The sequence below is a fragment of the Trichomycterus rosablanca genome, chromosome 22 (assembly GCF_030014385.1).
Source record: "Trichomycterus rosablanca isolate fTriRos1 chromosome 22, fTriRos1.hap1, whole genome shotgun sequence".
NCBI lineage: Eukaryota > Metazoa > Chordata > Actinopteri > Siluriformes > Trichomycteridae > Trichomycterus > Trichomycterus rosablanca.
In genome coordinates, this window is record NC_086009.1 from 2,099,679 (window position 1) to 2,118,124 (window position 18,446).

At 43.5% G+C, this 18,446-nt stretch overlaps 2 protein-coding genes across 2 annotated transcripts; both read right to left on the reverse strand.

Moving 5' to 3' along the window:
* Positions 1-113: 113 nt before the first annotated feature.
* Positions 114-11,813, reverse strand: srrm2 (serine/arginine repetitive matrix 2). Its single transcript, XM_062984750.1, has 14 exons — positions 11,651-11,813; positions 8,203-8,457; positions 7,975-8,070; positions 7,595-7,789; positions 6,491-6,577; positions 6,325-6,396; positions 6,110-6,139; positions 5,907-6,017; positions 5,657-5,786; positions 3,038-5,010; positions 1,473-2,207; positions 1,293-1,367; positions 891-998; positions 114-636 (listed from the first exon to the last, which is right to left on the reverse strand). Exons 2-14 carry the CDS (start codon positions 8,448-8,450, stop codon positions 597-599), a joined length of 3,900 nt encoding a protein of 1,299 aa, XP_062840820.1. The 5' UTR covers positions 8,451-8,457; positions 11,651-11,813; the 3' UTR covers positions 114-596.
* Positions 11,814-13,669: 1,856 nt separating this feature from the next.
* Positions 13,670-17,280, reverse strand: unc119.2 (unc-119 lipid binding chaperone B homolog 2). The gene is made up of 5 exons (XM_062985007.1): positions 16,974-17,280; positions 14,600-14,713; positions 14,403-14,493; positions 14,153-14,325; positions 13,670-13,918 (listed from the first exon to the last, which is right to left on the reverse strand). The coding sequence occupies exons 1-5, from the start codon at positions 17,278-17,280 to the stop codon at positions 13,791-13,793; spliced, it is 813 nt and encodes a 270-aa protein (XP_062841077.1). The 3' UTR covers positions 13,670-13,790.
* Between the last annotated feature and the right edge of the window lie 1,166 nt (positions 17,281-18,446).

Sequence of the window (18,446 nt, forward strand, 5' to 3'; positions counted from 1 at the left end):
AATAAACAAAACCCACCATTTTTCCAGTAACAATAAAAGCGCTGCAATGAATCATTGTAAAAAAAATCAGACTTCATTCTCAAACCTCATAAATAATAAAGAAGAAACACAGGCAGGTTGAACCGTCTTTTATTTTTTTATTGCTTTTCCCCCACAAAGTGAAACAAAAATGTGTTTATTTCCCCCTCACAGACACGATAAGCAGTTCACTGTTCATCCAGTGATCGATGATCATTACCAATGTCAAGTTTTCTATCTACATTCAAAACAGAAGCGCGGGGTTCGAGAGGAACACGGATACGCTTGGTGTGGCTGTGTACAGCTGTTCTATATAAACATCTGTTGGCACACAAGGACACGTCACACACGGGCAGTTTTACTCTCTCTCCATCCCTGCACAAGAACTCAATCATAATAAAAGTAAATTAAAGATCCCTGTTAATACACGAGTGCCAAAAATTCTGAGATTTGATACGCTCCGGGTCACGGCTCAGATTTCACCATCGCAGAGCCTCCACTGGTGCAGCTTCAACCGAGACAGAGAGACACGGAGCAGAGATGAAATAAAAAGAAGGTTGATGGACAGAACAGTGCAGTTATCTTCTCCTCCTGCTACTCGATCTGCTCCTGGATCTCCTGTGGAACAGAGAGAGAGAGAGAAAATCAGAGGCTGGCTGGTATGAGGACATGAACCAGTACTGATCGTGTTCTGCTGGGGAGGAGGCGTGAGCAGCAATATTCCCTCCTTGACTGAAAATTAAAAAAAAAACTGCCCAGCAGTGGAAGACAGACTGACTACACTACATTGGGAGAAAATGGGAGAAATGCATAAAATATATATATATATATATAATTTTGTTTATAATATTTAATCTAACCGGCGTACTGACCTTCGAGCAGGAGGGGAGCGAGCGGCACGGCGCAGCCTGGCAGGAGGAGAGTAGCTGAGTGATCTGGAGTCTCTCAGCGAGTCTGCTGGTACCCTCGTCCGTTGAGGACTATAATAAAAAAAAGAAAAGAAAAGGAAATGAAGTTAAACAGCCAGTTCATAATAATATACTGAGCATTTTTGAGCACTGTTGCTTCTAAGAATTTCAATTTTAAGATTTCTTTGTCGTCGTCTGTAGCTGTAAAATTTTCTTCGGGTGTTATTTATCTTCTTGCTCCACGGAGGAGGCAGAAGGGGGCAAGAGGGGGCCTGGTCTTCCATTAGCAGGTAGTTTTAAGTGAGTTTGGTGTGTCCTATACGAGATATAAATATGCTTTATTGAACATAAAAGACGTGACTGTACCTTTTCTTCTTCGCTTCTTTCTCACTCTCTGATGAAGAGGAAGAGGAGCGTTTAGTTGCTGTTTGTTTTCCATCCCTAACAAACAAACAAACAAACAAAACATGTGACCTTCACAGACCATTCCAACAAGTTCATGTTCAGATGTCTACATACTTTTGACCATACAGTATTAGATCTTACCCGTTCTCCGCCTCGGAGTCGGAGCTATCTGAGGACGAGGAGGACGACGATGAAGACGAGGAGGACGACGAAGAGCTAGAGCTGCTCCCACTGTTAGGCTTCTTCTGCCCCGCTTCCCGCTCCGCTCTCCCGTTCGCTACGTTCTCCGTCCTGACCGGGCGCTCCGGGCTCTGAGCGGGCCGACGCTCCGCCGGCGTCGGGCTCTTCCTCGTCTCCGATTGGCGCAGGTCCGGCGATCTGGAGCGGGCGGGCGGATCTCTGGAGGGGGATCTGCGGCTGGCTCGTTTAGGAGAGGGAGAGGAGGAGGAGGAAGAGTGGGATCGGAGTCTCTTAGCAGGTTCTCTGTTTCCCTCGGCGTCAGCGTTGTCTTTTCTGTCCCTCTGCGATTCGGGTTTCTTTTCTAAACTCTCCTTTTTCTGAGGGGAGGGGGAGGGTGAGGACGATGAAGAGGAGGAATTCGAGGAAGAGGAGGACGACGAAGACGACGAGGATGAGCGGCGTGGAGATGGTCTGGCTTTTTCTCTCTCTCTTTCCCGCTCTCGTTCTCGCTCTCTCTCTTGTTCCCGCTCTCGCTCTCTTTCTCGTTCCCGTTCTCTCTCCCGTTCCCGCTCTCGCTCCTGTTCCCGCTTCCTCTCCAGCTCGCGGTTTCTCTCTCTCTGCCTGTCTCGCTCTCTTTCCCTCGACAGTGACCGGCTGCTTCTGCGCCGATACAGGAGAGACGGAGAGCGACGTGACCTACGTACGGAAAGAAAGAAACGATTCAGTTTTTAAGTCTCACCTCTTTATTTTTCAGCTGACCATCAGACCCGAGTGTATTTGGACACACCTTCTAACTTCTGAATTCATGTGATTCGGCCACAACAGTTGCTCACATGTGTAATAAATTAATTATAAAAAGGAAATTATATGTTTCTAACTTTGTGGCTAAAGTTTAGGGAAGGCCCCTTCCTATTCCAGCAGAACTGTGCAGGAAACGAGCTCAGTTTAAAGAAACTCCAACAACTTTAGCCCCACTACACAGCTCTGGAATGAACCGGAACATCAATTTGAAATAAAATGTCCAACAAGCTTGTGGTCAGGTGTCCATATACTTTTGGCCATATAGCGGATATTCATGAATTTATCTTTGTAAAGTAGGAGTGGTTTTGGTCATGTGATCAGGTATCCACATACTTGGCTATATAGTGTGTAATGTTGTAGCCTAGTGGTTACGGTACCGGACTCGTAATGGAAAGGTCGCTGGTTCAAGCCCCACCACTGCCAGGTTGCCACTGTTGGGCCCTTGAGCAAGGCTCTTAACCATCAATTGCTTGGACTGTATACTGTCACAGTGCTGTACGTCACTTTGAATAAAAGCGTCTGCTAAATGCCAAAGATGTAAATGTAACGAGTTCACGGGACAAACATTGGCTGTGTCTGAGGGAAGGGAGTTCGAATGGGGTCCTCATGCAAGAAACAGAGGTATTACAATAAAGGGAATCAGAAATGATTAGATTGTGAGAACAGGGGGGGCGAATGGACCAAAAGTGGTTCATTAAAATAAAACGAGCGATGAATTCCCTCACCTGTAAGGTGGGCTACGTCTGCGTGGGCTCCGGGACCTGCTGCTTCTCGTCCTTCTGTCTCGTGACCGCTCCCGATCCCCCGCCCTCCCTCGGTCTCTCTCCCTGTCCCAGGGTCGCTCCCGTTCTCTTTCTCTGTCTCGGCGCGGCGGCGGAGATATCCTCCTAGCGTCACGTCTCGGGCTGGGATGGCGCGGAGGGTCTGCCCGCTGTCGGACCGGGGACTTGGATCTGGACGAGGCCTGTCTGCTTCTGAAGTCCCGTCCGTCTCGACCCCTGGGCGAGGGTGGCGAGGGTCCACGTTTCCGTTCGGTCGTTCTGCTCCTGTCTCTGCTCGGCGAGGAGCGGCTCGTCTTGCGCTCGGGCGGGGCGTCTTTGCTGTGGTTCCCGGCGTCTTCCTGAGGACTGTGCCTGGCTGCCCCCACGTCTCTGGTTCGTGCTGGGGGGGAGACGGGAGGGCTGGAGCTCTCGGTAGGAGTGTACCTTTCTTTCCCCTGATCCCCTTTTTTCGGTCCTTCCCTCTGAGGCGGCGGTGACGACCTGTCCCGTGAATCCTGCCTGGCGGGCGGAGCCTGAGCCTGTTCCGTTGGCGTGTACCTGGCGGAGTCTTTCCCTTCCTTCTCCTTCTCTCTCTGAGCCACGGCCTGAGCAACGACAGAATGAGGCACAGATTTATCCTTCGCAGTTTTGTTCTTTTTTTTCGTCTTCTCGTCATCTGAAGATGAAGACGAGGAGGAGGAGGAAGAGGAGGACGAAGACGATGACGAGGAGCTGTCGCTATCGCTGTCACTGCTGCTGTCACTACTGCTGCTGCTGCTGCTGTCACTGCTGCTGCTGCTGGATGCTTTGGATTTTGCCTTCTTGTCCTGCGCCTCCTTCGTTTTTTCCTTCTCCGGCTCCTTTTCTCTCTCCGGACTCCTTTCCCGAGGACGTCCCGGCCTCACTCTGTCCTCCTTCGCCCCCCTGTTTCTTCTCTCCGTATCTGAAGCGGCCTTTTCTCTGTCTGACCTGCTGTCTGTCTCAGACGGTTTGCTATACGAGGACGGTCGTCCAGACTCCTTCGTCCTGTCTTTTTCCCGATTGTCTTCTCGCTCTTTTCTCCGCTCCTCCTCTCTCTTTGCCTCCTCTTTCTCTCTCTCCCGCTCCTTTTCTTGCTCCTTTCTCCGCTCCTCTTTCCTCGCCTCCTCTCTGTCCTTCTCCCTCAGCTTTTCTCTGTCGCTGTCATGTTCGCTTCTTCGCGCCTCCTTCTCCTTTTCTCTGTCGCTCTCCCTCCTCTCTCGCTCGCTTTCTTTTCTCCTCTCGCCCTCCCGTGCTCTGTCCCGCTCCTTCTCTCGGTCGCTTTCTCGCTCTTTCCTCCTCTCCTCCTGTCTCCGTGCCACCTCCTGCTCCCTCAGTCGCTCTTTCTCTCTCTGCTCCTCTCGTTCTTTCTCCTTCGCCCGTTCCCTGTCCCGCTGCGTCTCTTTTTGCCTGCCGTTGGAGTGCGGCGAGCGCCGGGCGGGTGAGGCGGAGTCGCTGGAGTGGTTTCTCGCTCTCTCTCCTTGTCGGTCATTTTTCCGACTCGCCTGGAATGAATCCCTCTCTCTGCTTTTCTCCTTCTCTGCTACGCCTCCTCTTCGCGCTCTCTCTTTCTGCGGAGAAGGCGACGGCGATGAGGACGAGGAGTCGTGTCTCTTCTGAGGCTTGTCCCTTTTCCTCCGCTCATCCTCTCGCTCTTTCTCTGGACTCCTTTGCCTCCCGTCTTTCTGCCGCTTGGGAGACGGCAAGGGAGATGAGGAATCGTGCCGCCTCGTTTGAGGTGCCTTGTCTCTCTCGTGATCCTCGCTCGGCGCCCTTCCGTCTCTCTGCTGTTTAGGGGGTGGGGACGGAGACGAAGAATCGCGTCGGCCCTTCTGGGGCTTTTCTTTCCCTCTTTCCTTCTCTTGCTCTCGTGGTTTGTCCCTTTTGTTCCGCTCAGGAGATCTGGAATGTCTTGACTTCTGCCAGAACACAGAAGACAGAAGACACATCAGTGTGGCGATGGTGAACATGTCAAAGAAATCTCACAGCTTAGTCCAATCCAAGAAATTCAGGATTAAGGGTCCTGTACTTTAAACACTAAGCGCAATGCAGAAATACTCTAGACTGAGTGGCAATTCATTTTAGGGCTTTGACTAACCCCCGAATATAGCCAATCATAGCACAGATCATAGCTCGGACAGTGGGTTAGGGTAATAGACCACTGCTCCACCTGAGTGTATTCTGTAAATACGTTTTGTCATGTGCTACAAACACTACACAGAACATAAACATAGATTTCATTATTTTTATATTTTTTTTAAATGTTTTTCTACAATAGAATGTTAAATTTGTTATACAGGTGTACAGTACAACGAAATCCGTTTTTTCGCATATAGCAGCTCTTTTTGGAAGCTGGGGTCAGAGCGCAGGGTCAGCCATTGTACAGCGCTCCTGGAGTGCCCAACAGCCTCTGCACGGCAGAGCCGAGATTCAAACCCTCAACCTTTCAATTAAAAGCTCAAAGCCCTACCTACTAGGCTACCACTGTCCCTTCTATGCAACCCACATGGATCTGGACAAGCTGTCACACGTTTTGTTTTGTCCACCACCACTTCAGATTCTCACCTCTCTAACTTCCATCCTCTCTGGGCTTTCTCTGTGACGTCTTCTACGGTCAGGAGATCGGCCCTTCCTCCCCTCATCCGCCTTGGCTGCAGGTGGGTGGCGCTGTCTCTCGGTTATCGGTGCTGGTGACCTGATATAAAGAAAAAAGTTGACTGGACAATTCACATTGCCATCACAACCAAGACGGCGGGTACGAGCATTTTTTTTAAAGCAAACGTTGAATGAAGCGCGTTTTCGTGTACCCTCGTACCTGTCAGCGGAGCTGGATGAGGCGCTGCGCCGCCTCCGACTCTTTGTGGGAGGGGAAGTACCGCTCTCGCTACTCTTCTTCCTCTTCTTCGTCTGCTTCTCATCTTCTGAGCTGAACACACGAGAACACAGTTTGATTACATGAATCTCATCCGAGGTTCAATTCAATTCCATACGAACGTGTGTTAAAGAGGCACGACTTACCTACTGCGGTCACTCGGAGACGACGCGTCCCTAAACATCAAGATACACATTAGAGGTGCGGTCAAGTATTACTGAAACGTTTTTGGTAATAACGTTATAAAAGCAGCACACATCACAGTTTACAGCAGTCAGAAGTTTACATGAATTACATATTAAGGACTTTAAAGTTGAGCAGAAACGAGCATTTAAGCACAATTAGCTTCTTGTTTATTTACCTTTTCTTTTTCTTGGTCTTGCTCTTGGTCTTTTTCTTCTCTTTCCGAGGGGACGGAGAAGGACTTGCAGAGCTGAGACAAAGCAGGAGAGAAAGCCCGGATTACTTATTTTACTGAGAATATGCACGACCCAATCATCCTCTCTCCAGTGCTGTTTTATCTTTACCTGTCTCTGTTTTTGTTTTTCTTCCTTTTCTTCTTGCGGACCTGTTTTCTATTAGAGGACGAATCCGACTCCTCAGACTCTATGAGCCTGTAAAGAACACAGTGAAAAGCAACTGTTCACATGGGCGCATTCAGCACGTTTACACTGTGTGATGGTGGTATCGTAACATCATTAACTGTCACGCTACATAAAATTATTCACAAATATCCCATTTTATATGACCTACAAGTACAATGTCCCATCATCATAAAACACAGTGGTATAATGATAATAAAAACAGTTTTAAAAGCAAACAAGGGGTGTTCTTCAACAAGAATACAAGCTAAGAAAGAGATTCCCCATGCCAAGATGGGCCAGACTAACCGACATACACCGATCAGGCATAACATTATGACCACCTTCCTAATATTGTGTTGGTCCCCCCCTTTTGCTGCCCCATACGCAACAACCTGTAATGCACTGTGTATTTTGACACCTTTCTATCAGAACCAGCCTTCGCGCCCCACGTGCATCAGTGAGCCTTGGCCGCCCATGACCCTGTCGCCGGTTTACCACGGTTCCTTCTTTGGAGCACTTTTGATAGATACTGACCCGGTGGAACACCCCACAAGAGCTGCAGTTTTGGAGATATTCTGACCTAGTCGTCTAGCCGTCAAAATCTGGCCCTCGTCAAACTGGCTCAGATCCTCACGCTCGGCCATTTTTCCTGCTTCTAACATCAACTTTGAGGATAAAATGTTCACTCGCTGCCTGATATATCCCACCTACTAACAGGTGCCGTGATGATCATCATAACGTCATGCCTGGTCGGTGCATATTAGTATGAATTAAACTGAGTAAATAACGCTGGTTATACTTTAAATGATCATTTTGATTGCTTTTCTTTAACAATATAATGAAGTCAGTGTCCTATATATTAGGTGTGTGTCATTCTCTGCTGTTAGTTCTTTTTCCATAAGGGGAATAATGAAGCTTAATATTAAAGGGACTGTCCGTCTTCTGTCACTTGCAAGTACTGTAAAATATTTAAAATAATACCTGAATGCTCAAAGATCATAGATTCCTATTTTTCTACTATTTAGTGCCTGTATAAAATTCCCTTACTGATGTTTCTGCTGCTGCTGCTGAAGCTGCTGCTCTCTTTCCAGTCTCTGCTGCTCTCTCTTCTCTTTTTCCCGCTCTTTGCGTTCGGGGTGGAAGGAGGAACCGTCGACGTAGTCCGAGCTGATGTTGAAGGCTTCTCGTAGCATCTTGTTCTTCTCCTGGTTGGCAGCGGCTAGGGCGTGCGTCTCTGTGGCGCTGATCAGGCAAGAGAAAGCAAGACAAGGTAGAGAGTAAGATGCCATTGTTCTGTAAAAGAGGCTGTGCACCACCTTCTTGACCAGGGTTTGCTGTAGCACTAGGTAGTACGGTGTAAGTTTGCTATTCATGGACAATTTGGCAAAATGGATACAAAACCGACAGAGATAAAGAGCAGCACTCACGTTGATTTCTCAGCGGCGGGCGGAGGAGGCTCCTGTTTCTCCTGCAGCATCATGCGGAAACTGTTCACCTTCTCCTCTATTTCCTCTGCAGAATACCTGCCAGTAAAAGAAGACAGAGCAACATTTAATAACATTTTCAGTCATTTCTAAACATTATGTCTAGACAATCCTGTAAACACAACAATGTTTAGCCTAAATGGAGAATGACATGATGTTTGAGGCCCGTACCCCTGCTCCTCCATCATGTCCTGCAGTTCGGCACATTTCACCTCCAGCTGTCTCTTCCTCTGGTGCTCCAGGATCTCGGCGTTGGGCTGCCGGTTGAGCTGGCTCTCCATTCTCTCTCGGTCCTTTTCGTCCTTGAGTCCGCCGTGATCGTCCCGGCTGCGCTTGGATCGCACGGCCGACAGGTTCCGCTGCACGTAGCCATTGGTGCCGCTGCCACGCGGGGTGGTCAGCCCGATACCGTTATACATCTCTGCTCTGGAGAGGTGAGAGGAAGTTAATAAGCCGTGCGGAATGATAAACACGAGGCTGCACAATCACAAAACATGTCTGTACATGACATGAGCATTTTTTAATAATTCAAAGATCTGTACACAGGACAAACCAGCAACATGTAATACAGGAGAACTGGTAAACAAGTAATGAAATTTAACTTTTGTCCAAAGCAACTTGCAACTGTGAGAAATTAAGGGTGTGTTGGACACCAACAGCGGCAAATTGGTGGTGGTGGGGCTTAAACCAGCAACCTTCTAACCACTAGTTTAGTACCTTAACCAGTGAACCACCATTACTGCCCTAAATATGAGGTCCTGTTTGCAGTCATTCGCAATTGATCCAAAAGGGTTTCAACAGATTCAAGTTCTCAGACAGTTAATCTATTTGTGGAAGCACTTCTGTCACTCTGGATAAGATATTTATTTCCAAACATAAATGTTTACAAGGACAAAATGAACGCCTTTGCCTCTTTAAAGGCCTGACGGGTAGCGGAGACGGTGATCCTGGGCACAAAATACAACGTCACATTATCAAACCCTGTTGTAGAGGTGTTGGTACATAAGAACATACAATTATCACAATTATGATGTGTGGCAAATCCACCAGCCCTAACATGAAGCCAAACCGTCTGAGCAGGTGTTGCAGGTGATAATCACCATTAAAGCTATCAGACATGTTCTCAGTTTAAATTTAAGTTAAATAATAAACAATTGGGGACAGTGTTTAAAGCGTTCAAAGTGTGGGGACAGTAAGTAAAGCTTTGGGCTCTCAACTAAAAACTTGAGTTGAAATGTCTGCTCCAGGGACGCTGTACGACGGCTGACCCTGCGCTCTGACCCCAGCTTCCAAACAAGCATAAAAGCATTCTATTATTCTGTTCTAGTTCTAATTTCCTCAGTTATGTACAGTTTTGTGCAGAAGTTCGATGTCTTGTTGATTTCTTGAATTTCCCTCCGGGATTAATAAAAAGTGATCCATCTATTTTCCAAGATAAAATAATCATATAACATATAACTGTTTTTCAGAGAACAAACTTCTGCACCATTTGATGCGTAATTACTATTTATTTACTAAATGTAACATATCAGTGGAAGAGAGTGCAAATGTACAAAAGCTATGAGATACAGGACGAGTTGTTTTATGTTTCCCAAAATGTAAAACTGAGCATATAAACTGTACATATAATTCTGCACAGATATTTTGCAGAAAAGGGCATATTTAAGATTTTCTTGATTATTATAACGTGTTTGGGTAATATATATATTTGTATATATTGTTAATAAGAATATATAGACTACTGCTGCTATTTTTATTTTTAGTTGTATTTCAAGCCAAAGTATTGAACACACACACAATTGCATTTTCTTGTATTTTGTAAATTGTAAACATGCACATTGTACATTTGTATTAGTTCTTTTTTTTTTTCTGTTATTGGTCAGTTACTGTAGACCAATAATTTCATTCGGGATAAATAACCTACCTACCTACCTACCTACCTATCTACAGTATCTATCTATCTATCTATCTATCTATCTATCTATCTATCTATCTATAGTATCTATCTATCTATAGTATCTATCTATCTATCTAATTAATCTGTCTATCTATCTGACTATCTATCTATCTATAGTATTAATCTGTCTATCTGACTATCTATCTATAGTATTAATCTGTCTATCTGACTATCTATCTATCTATCTATCTATCTATCTATCTATCTATCTATCTATCTATCTATCTAATTAACCTGTCTATCTATCTATCTGACTATCTATCTATCTATAGTATTAATCTGTCTATCTATCTATCTATCTATCTATCTATCTATCTATCTATCTATCTATAGTATTAATCTATCTATCTATCTATCTATCTATCTATCTATCTATCTATCTATCTATAGTATTAATCTGTCTATCTGACTATCTATCTATCTATCTATCTATCTATCTATCTATCTATCTATCTATCTATCTAACCTGTCTATCTATCTATCTGACTATCTATCTATCTATAGTATTAATCTATCTATCTATCTATCTATCTATCTATCTATCTATCTATCTATCTATCTATCTATCTACAGTATTAATCTATCTATCTATCTATCTATCTATCTATCTATCTATCTATCTATCTATCGTATTAATCTGTCTATCTGACTATATCTATCTATCTATCTATCTATCTATCTATCTATCTATCTATCTGACTATCTATCTATCTATCTATCTATCTATCTATCTATCTATCTATAGTATTAATCTATCTATCTATCTATCTATCTATCTATAGTATTAATCTGTCTATCTGACTATCTATCTATCTATCTATCTATCTATCTATCTATCTATCTATCTATCTATCTAACCTGTCTATCTATCTATCTGACTATCTATCTATCTATCTATCTATCTATAGTATTAATCTGTCTATCTATCTATCTATCTATCTATCTATCTATCTATCTACAGTATTAATCTATCTATCTATCTATCTATCTATCTATCGTATTAATCTGTCTATCTGACTATATCTATCTATCTATCTATCTATCTATCTATCTATCTATCTATCTATCTATCTGACTATCTACCTATCTACCTGTCTGTCTGTCTGTCTGTCTGATCAGGAAAGCCCTGACTTTGTGTTAACTTGGACTTAAACACAAATTATTGATCATTTTATACCTTTTCCCATTTTTAAAGTCTAATAGCTGAAGTAAAGTAACTACAGCTGTGTGGAATGAACAGTAGCCAGCATGGCATGGATTTACTGACTGCTGGCACCACTATACACAAGTCGGCACAATTTAAAGCCACTTGTGGACACACGCTGTAATAAAGCATCACAAATCTGTGTTATAAATCCAGCAAATCGTCTGTAAATCGTAATGAAGAAATGAAACCCTGTTCTTACTGTAACATCTGATCTTATCTCAGCACCGAGGCCTTCAGACCAAAGATCAGAACTAGTCAATCACACAAACACCTCAAACTAAACTCAAACAAACTGTACTCACTGATTTTGAACAATTTAATCATGTAAACTAAGCACATCCGAGCCGGCTTTGTTTATTACACAATTAACAAAACACGTAATCACACGAATGTAAGTTTAGCATGTGGCTAAGCAGATTAGCTAACGTTAGCCACATAGCTACTTAAACACGTACCTCTCTGTTCCCCGCAAAGGGACAGAACCCAAAAACGCTTCCTCACAAAAACGAACCACCAACAAATCACGTAAAAGTTATAAAATATCAGCGCGAAATATAAGCGGAAAAATCCCACAAAACAATAAAACCTGGTGCGTAGCGCTGGCTAAGCATGAAGAAGTTGCGTCACACCGACGTCACACGAACGAGCCACGAGAGACTACAAACGAGAAAGCTGGGACTACATTACCCATGATGCTTTTCAGCGCTTTCACGGTTACTGCGGTTAGCTAGCAGTTTAAGAGCTCTGGTAGCACAAAGACTTTACTTCAGTTAGAAGTCGTTCCCATTTAAGATGTGCAATATAGGTGAAATGTAACCTTCCCAAAACACTTTTCACACATTTTACATGAAACTTGACCGTATATCTGATTTCCAAATACCAATATAACTCTTTTACTGTTACTAGAATTGAATAGAATGCCTTTACTTGACATTTATACATATAATGTCAACAAAAATCCAGGTATACAGAGCTGTGGCGGTCCCTACCCTATTGTATGCTTCAGAAACCTGGGTCCTATACTGCAAGCAGATCAGGCTGTTGGAGCGCTTCCATCGACGCTGCCTCCGTTCCATCCTTGGTATCAAGTGGCAAGACTACGTCACCAACGAAGAGGTTCTCCAGCGAGCCAACCTGCCCAGTCTGGAGTCCATACTGCTGCAGCAGCAACTTCGTTGGGCTGAACACGTAGCTAGGATGGAGGACACACGAATGTCTAAAGCTGAAACAGGGCAAACGTGACCGCGGCGCTCCCAGAAAACGCTTCAAAGACCAACTAATGAAGCAGCTGTCATTGGCTGGGATCCAGCACCAGACATGGCAACAGGAAGCACTTAATCGGGACAGGTGGCGCTATTCCATCAGAAGAGCCACCAGAAAGTTTGAACACGAGAGGAGCGATGCAGCAAAAGAGAAGCGTAGGAGGCGGAAAGAGGGATCAAAGAATCAACCAATAAAAGCTCCTTCCTTCATCTGCCCAAGATGCGACAGAACGTGTGCCTCATGCATCGGCCTCTTTAGTCACCAGAGGGCTTGTAAAAGCTGAAATCATCTTCTTTCTTCCCATGATCCTCACACACGAGGAACCAGCCATCATCATCATCATCACATATACATGTGTACAGTACAATGAAATTCTTTCTTCGCATATCCCAGCTTGTTTGGAAGCTGGGGTCAGAACGTAGGGTCAGCCGTCATACAGCTCCCCTGGAGCAGAGAGGGTTAAGGGCCTTGCTCAAGGGCCCAACAGTGGCTGCAAAACAGAGCTGGGATTCAAACTCTAAACCTTTTAGTTGATAGCCCAAAGCTCTACCCACTAGGCTACCTCTAGTGTTACTACTTCAACTATTTTGTAAATGTACTATTTTCTACTACTATTTTACTTTATCATCTATTTATCATCTACTACCAATATTACTATTTTATAATCAATACTGGGGTGGCACTGTTGCCTCACAGCAAGAAGGTTCTTGGTTCGATCCCTAGGTGGGGCGGTCTGGGTCCTGTGTGGTTTCTGTGTGGAGTTTGCATGTTCTCCCCGGGTCTGCATGGGTTTCTTCCGGGAGCTCCGGTTTCCTCCCACAGTCCAAAAACATGCAAGTGAGGTAAATTGGAGACACTAAATTGTCCATGACTGTGTTTGAGATTAAACATACGAACTGATGAATCTTGTGTAAGCAGTAACTACCATTTCTGTCATGAATGTAACCAAAGTGTGTAAAACATGACGTTAAAATCCTTATAAATAAATAATCAATACTGAACGGAATAGTAGGTTTATGGGTGCCAGACAATACTAGGGTCCTCATTCCCTTGGTTTAAACCTCACCTCTGTGAGAGCTCATCCCTGTGTCCACTTGGGTTTCCTTTGGGTACTGCAGTGTCCTCCCACCCCCAAAATCATATAGTAAGTAAACTGGCTGCTCTAAATTGCTATTAAACCTTAAGACAGTAAATACATGAGTGGGTGGTATGTGTTTATTAGATGAATGAATAAATACATGAATTTCTGAATTCAGTTTGTGCAAATGATCACTGGTATAATGATAGTACAAGGTATGCATTTTTCATCATTTAGATGGGATGCTTGATTGTTCAGTCCAGGTCTGTCTTCATTCCCTGCCTGAAGGAGTACTCTGCTTTGTGGTGCATGATCAGCTTATTGTTAGCAAAGTAGAAACTGTCAGACCTCGCAGCGAACGGATTGGCGATCATCTCCTCAACTAAAAAGAGAGAAATGTGATTGTTCTACATCTATTTTTGTACAGTGACATAAAACTGCAGCTTCATAGAAGAGCATCACACATTTACATTCCAGCTACAATTGTAGACAAGTGTATTGAAGCAGTTCTCAATTTTGAGAACTGGAATAAATTATATGCTGTAATGGACTGGAATAATTAACCATCTGGACGGTGAGTAGGGTTGTGTTGTTGGTGAGGTTCTGTATTGCTTACTGGTGTGTGAATCCAGATCTGGTAGAGTGTAGATGTGTTCACAGGTGTTCCTACTGTACGGGATGCAGAAGCCAATCTCAAAATCAAAGGTCTTCAGTAGTGTTTCTCTGAAATAGTGCCTCTCTATCAGCCTAAATCTGTTCACTGCTTTACCGCCTACAGTAAACTCCAACCTGAGACAGAGAGGAATGGTTATGTCAGCCTAGTCATATAGGTATGATTTAGTATTTAAATTTAGTATGTGACATACGTGGCTCCGATCTCCCTCAGTCGGAGAAAAGCAGGTGCGAAACGATATTGGATAAAACGTCCCACATCTGGCTCCATGACATCTGTAATTTCTAAAGGTAAAAAGACAGTCACACAGATTAAACTATAGAGGGCTGAGGTAAGATATAATGGAAAATGTGTAGGTCAAATTAACCCTTTTTATATGAACACATGTACCTGTCGGTCGATGTCGCTTTAGATCCAGGAGAACAGCTCCTCCCGCAAGGTCTCGGATATTGAAGCGGGAAAAGCTGATGTTGTAGATGTTGTCCTCTGGAGAGCACAGATAATCTGTACATAAATTATTAAAAATACGTTCAGTTAAAAGAATTCAGTGTTTTAATTAGAGAACACACTCCTCTTTTTTATATATTTACTTCTTTTTATATTACCTTAATTTCCATAAGAAATTCAGGTTACATTTAGGTTTTTTCCTAGCTCGGGACTTCATTGAACACTAAACTACTATCAGGACAGACTCATGGAGCATGTTCTAGCACTCTGTTTATAAAGACTATACTACATATCTGTTATTATTTAACACTACAACAGCTTAGTATATCACATATTACATATCTCATCTAAAATATTTAATGCTAGGATACTTCTTAAGTTTTTTATATGACTAAATTTTTTATTCTGTGTATTCAATTACATAGTGTGTACAACATTACTTGTGTACTTTAATTCTTTGTACTTTAATACCTTTTGCTTTAATGTACCTGGAGCTGCTGTAATAACTGACTTCCCCTATGGGATCTGTCTAGTCAACTGAAATATATTTGTAAGTTTAGTCTAATATATATATATATATACAGTATATATATACAGTGGGGCCAAAAAGTATTTAGTCAGCCACTGATTGTGCAGGTTCTCCTACTTAGAAAGATGAGAGAGGTCTGTAATTTTCATCATAGCTACACTTCAACTATGAGAGACAAAATGAGAAAAAAAAATCCAGGAAATCACATTGTAGGATTTTTAAAGAATTTATTTGTAAATTATGGTGGAAAATAAGTATTTGGTCAATAACAAAAGTTCAACTCAATACTTTGTAACATAACCTTTGTTGGCAATGACAGAGGTCAAACGTTTCCTGTAAGTCTTCACCAGGTTTGCACACACTGTGGCTGGTATTTTGGCCCATTCCTCCATGCAGATCTCCTCTAGAGCAGTGATGTTTTGGGGCTGTCGCTGGGCAACACGGACTCCACAAATTTTCTATGGGGTTGAGGTCTGGAGACTGGCTAGGCCACTCCAGGACCTTGAAATGCTTTTTACGGAGCCACTCCTTCATTGCCCGAGCAGTGTGTTTGGGATCATTGTCATGCTGGAAGACCCAGCCACGTTCCATCTTCAATGCTCTCACTGATGGAAGGAGGTTTTGGCTTAAAATCTCACGATACATGGCCCCGTTCATTCTTCCCTTAACATGGATCAGTCTTCCTGTCCCCTTTGCAGAAAAACAGCCCCAAAGCATGATGTTTCCACCCCCATGCTTCACAGTAGGTATGGTGTTCTTGGGTTCTTCTTCTTGAGTTCCATTTTGGTTTCATCTGACCACATGATATTCTCCCAATCCTCTTCTGGATCATCCATATGCTCTCTGACAAACTTCAGACGGGCCTAGACATGTACTGGCTTAATCAGGGGGACACGCCTGGCACTGCAGGATTTGAGTCCCTCTCGGCGTAGTGTGTACACTGATGGTAGCCTTTGTTACTTTGGTCCCAGCTCTCTGCAGGTCATTCATCGGGTCCCTCCGTGTAGTTCTGGGATTTTTGCTCACCGTTCTCATGATCATTTTGACCCCACGGGATGAGATCTTGACCCCAAGGGAGATTATCAATGGTCTTGTATATGTTCCATTTTCTTACAATTGCTTCCACAGTTGATTTATTCACACCAACCTGCTTGCCTATTGTAGATTCACTCTTCCCAGCCTGGTGCAGGTCTACAATTTTCTTCCTGGTGTCCTTCGACAGCTCTTTGGTCTTGGCCATGGTTGAGTTTGGAGTCTGATTGTTTGAGGCTGTGGACAGGTGTCTTTTATACAGATAACGAGGTCAAACAGGTGCCATTAATACAGGTAACGAGTGGAGGACAGAAGAGTTTCTTAAAGAAGAAGTTACAGGTCTGTGAGAGCCAGAAATCTTGCTTGTTTGTTATTGACCAAATACTTATTTTCCACCATAATTTACAAATAAATTCTTTAAAAATCCTACAATGTGATTTCCTGGATTTTTTTTTCTCATTTTGTCTCTCATAGTTGAAGTGTAGCTATGATGAAAATTACAGACCTCTCTCATCTTTCTAAGTAGGAGAACCTGCACAATCAGTGGCTGACTAAATACTTTTTGGCCCCACTGTATATATTTATAATAACCCTGATGTGAACAGACATAATGAGTCAATTTTGAGGTTGTGAGGAAAAACCGATTTGCCTAAAAGCCATAAGTGTTGTTCATTTTGCAAAAAGTAGCTCTACAAATCTGCATTGTAATTCCTCCTGCATGCTTGGCATCCACATTAATGGGTTTGGCCTACTCACCCTCAGTGTATCCTGGCAGTGTGAGGACATACTGAGGGGTAACAGGGTCACCCGGCTTCCACTCCAACACTAGATCTTCTCTTGGACTCCTCTCTGTTCCTCCATCAACAAGAAACCCATTCCAGTCCTTCGCATATTTTAATTCGTCTGTCTCCGTCTCAGCATAATTTTCTATTTCATCTTCTTCATCCTCGCTTTCTGGGTCTTTGCCGTCCCTGCCCTCGTCCCTGCCCTCGTCCCTTCCCTCTTCACTGTCCTCTTCTTTTTCTAAAGACGTCTCATACTCCTTCTCCTCCTCACTGTCCATTTCATAGGTCCTGATTGCTGTAGTGCTCTCTTCTTCAGTACTCCTGCTGTGGTCTAGACTCTAGAGGTTCAGTTCCAGTCGGCTTTTCTCTCCAATTAATCTCATAACACACACATACACGGTGTCTCTGCCAACTAAAGAGATTAAACTACTTCATACCACTAATCCACAACAATCCTAATGAAACACAGCACAGCAGCTATGGAAGGCCACTGGGGACAAAACAGGCACAACACAAAGCAAACTACTTCTTGTGGTTGCAGAGGTACTAGATATTTGGAGATATATAAGATCTCTGATTATTTAGAGTTTCTCTTCTGCACTTGGGTTGTTTAAGGTTAATTTTAGGTTTCTGTTTCAGGAGTGTCAGTAGTATTGAGAGGTAGAATCACAAGCAGTATAATTATTTTATTTACTATTTCTTAGTAGCGGCACTACTTTTACAATCGAGTGGCTTGTTGGTACCTATAAATGATCATTAACCCAGTCTCAAAGTTGCTTTATAGAGGCTTAGTCATATATTTTTTTAAGGAAACCAGGTTCCAAACTCATATGATTAAAGCTGATTCCTTAATCAAGAAACTCATTAGGTTTATACTTGTAAGACTAAGGAAATCAAAGAAGATGACCCCACTAATACAACATTAGGGTTATCAACTGAGATAACCTCAGTAAAAAAATTGTACTGTTATGCAAAATGTTATCGTAGCATTTTCTTTTAGCCTATTTCTGTGAAATGACAACACCCATTTAAAAGCGGTATTGCTAAATTTGTGTTCACCAACCCATTTCCTGGAGATTCAAACACACCCTAATGGAACTGGTAACTGCTTCAAATCCACCAGTGTGGGTGAACTTCCTGATTAGCGTGGCTGGATTTCACTTTGTGATGGACATCTTTAGGAAGCACTGTAATAAATAATTGTTTGATGTTACCTAACAGCCACCGTTGGATGTTTGGTGAGTGAACAGGATGTGCACAGCTCTTGTGCATTTGGGTTTGGGTGAAAGATGGGAGGACGAGCTTCTTCACCACATCCTCCCCTCATTTCGTACCTCGTTGTGATGGCAACCGAACAGTCATTTCCGCCACGAGTTGTCAACGTAAGGCATCCCAGAAAGCATCGGGGCCCGGTGTTGTACGCGTAAAAGAGGAAACCATGGAG

What these genes read in the sequence shown, in the direction of transcription:
- unc119.2 (XM_062985007.1), bottom strand. Translation starts at nt 17,280, where the DNA reads ATGGACAGTGAGGAGGAGAAGGAGTATGAGACGTCTTTAGAAAAAGAA. An exon ending in AAAGCGACATCGACCGACAG is followed by an intron (nt 14,494 to 14,599) that starts GTACATGTGTTC and finishes TTTTACCTTTAG; the next exon opens with AAATTACAGATGTCATGGAG. An exon ending in AGATCTGGATTCACACACCA is followed by an intron (nt 13,919 to 14,152) that starts GTAAGCAATACA and finishes CTCTCTTTTTAG; the next exon opens with TTGAGGAGATGATCGCCAAT.
- srrm2 (XM_062984750.1), bottom strand. Translation starts at nt 8,450, where the DNA reads ATGTATAACGGTATCGGGCTGACCACCCCGCGTGGCAGCGGCACCAAT. An exon ending in AAGACCAAGAAAAAGAAAAG is followed by an intron (nt 6,140 to 6,324) that starts GTAAATAAACAA and finishes CTTGATGTTTAG; the next exon opens with GGACGCGTCGTCTCCGAGTG. An exon ending in TCATCCAGCTCCGCTGACAG is followed by an intron (nt 5,787 to 5,906) that starts GTACGAGGGTAC and finishes TCTTTATATCAG; the next exon opens with GTCACCAGCACCGATAACCG.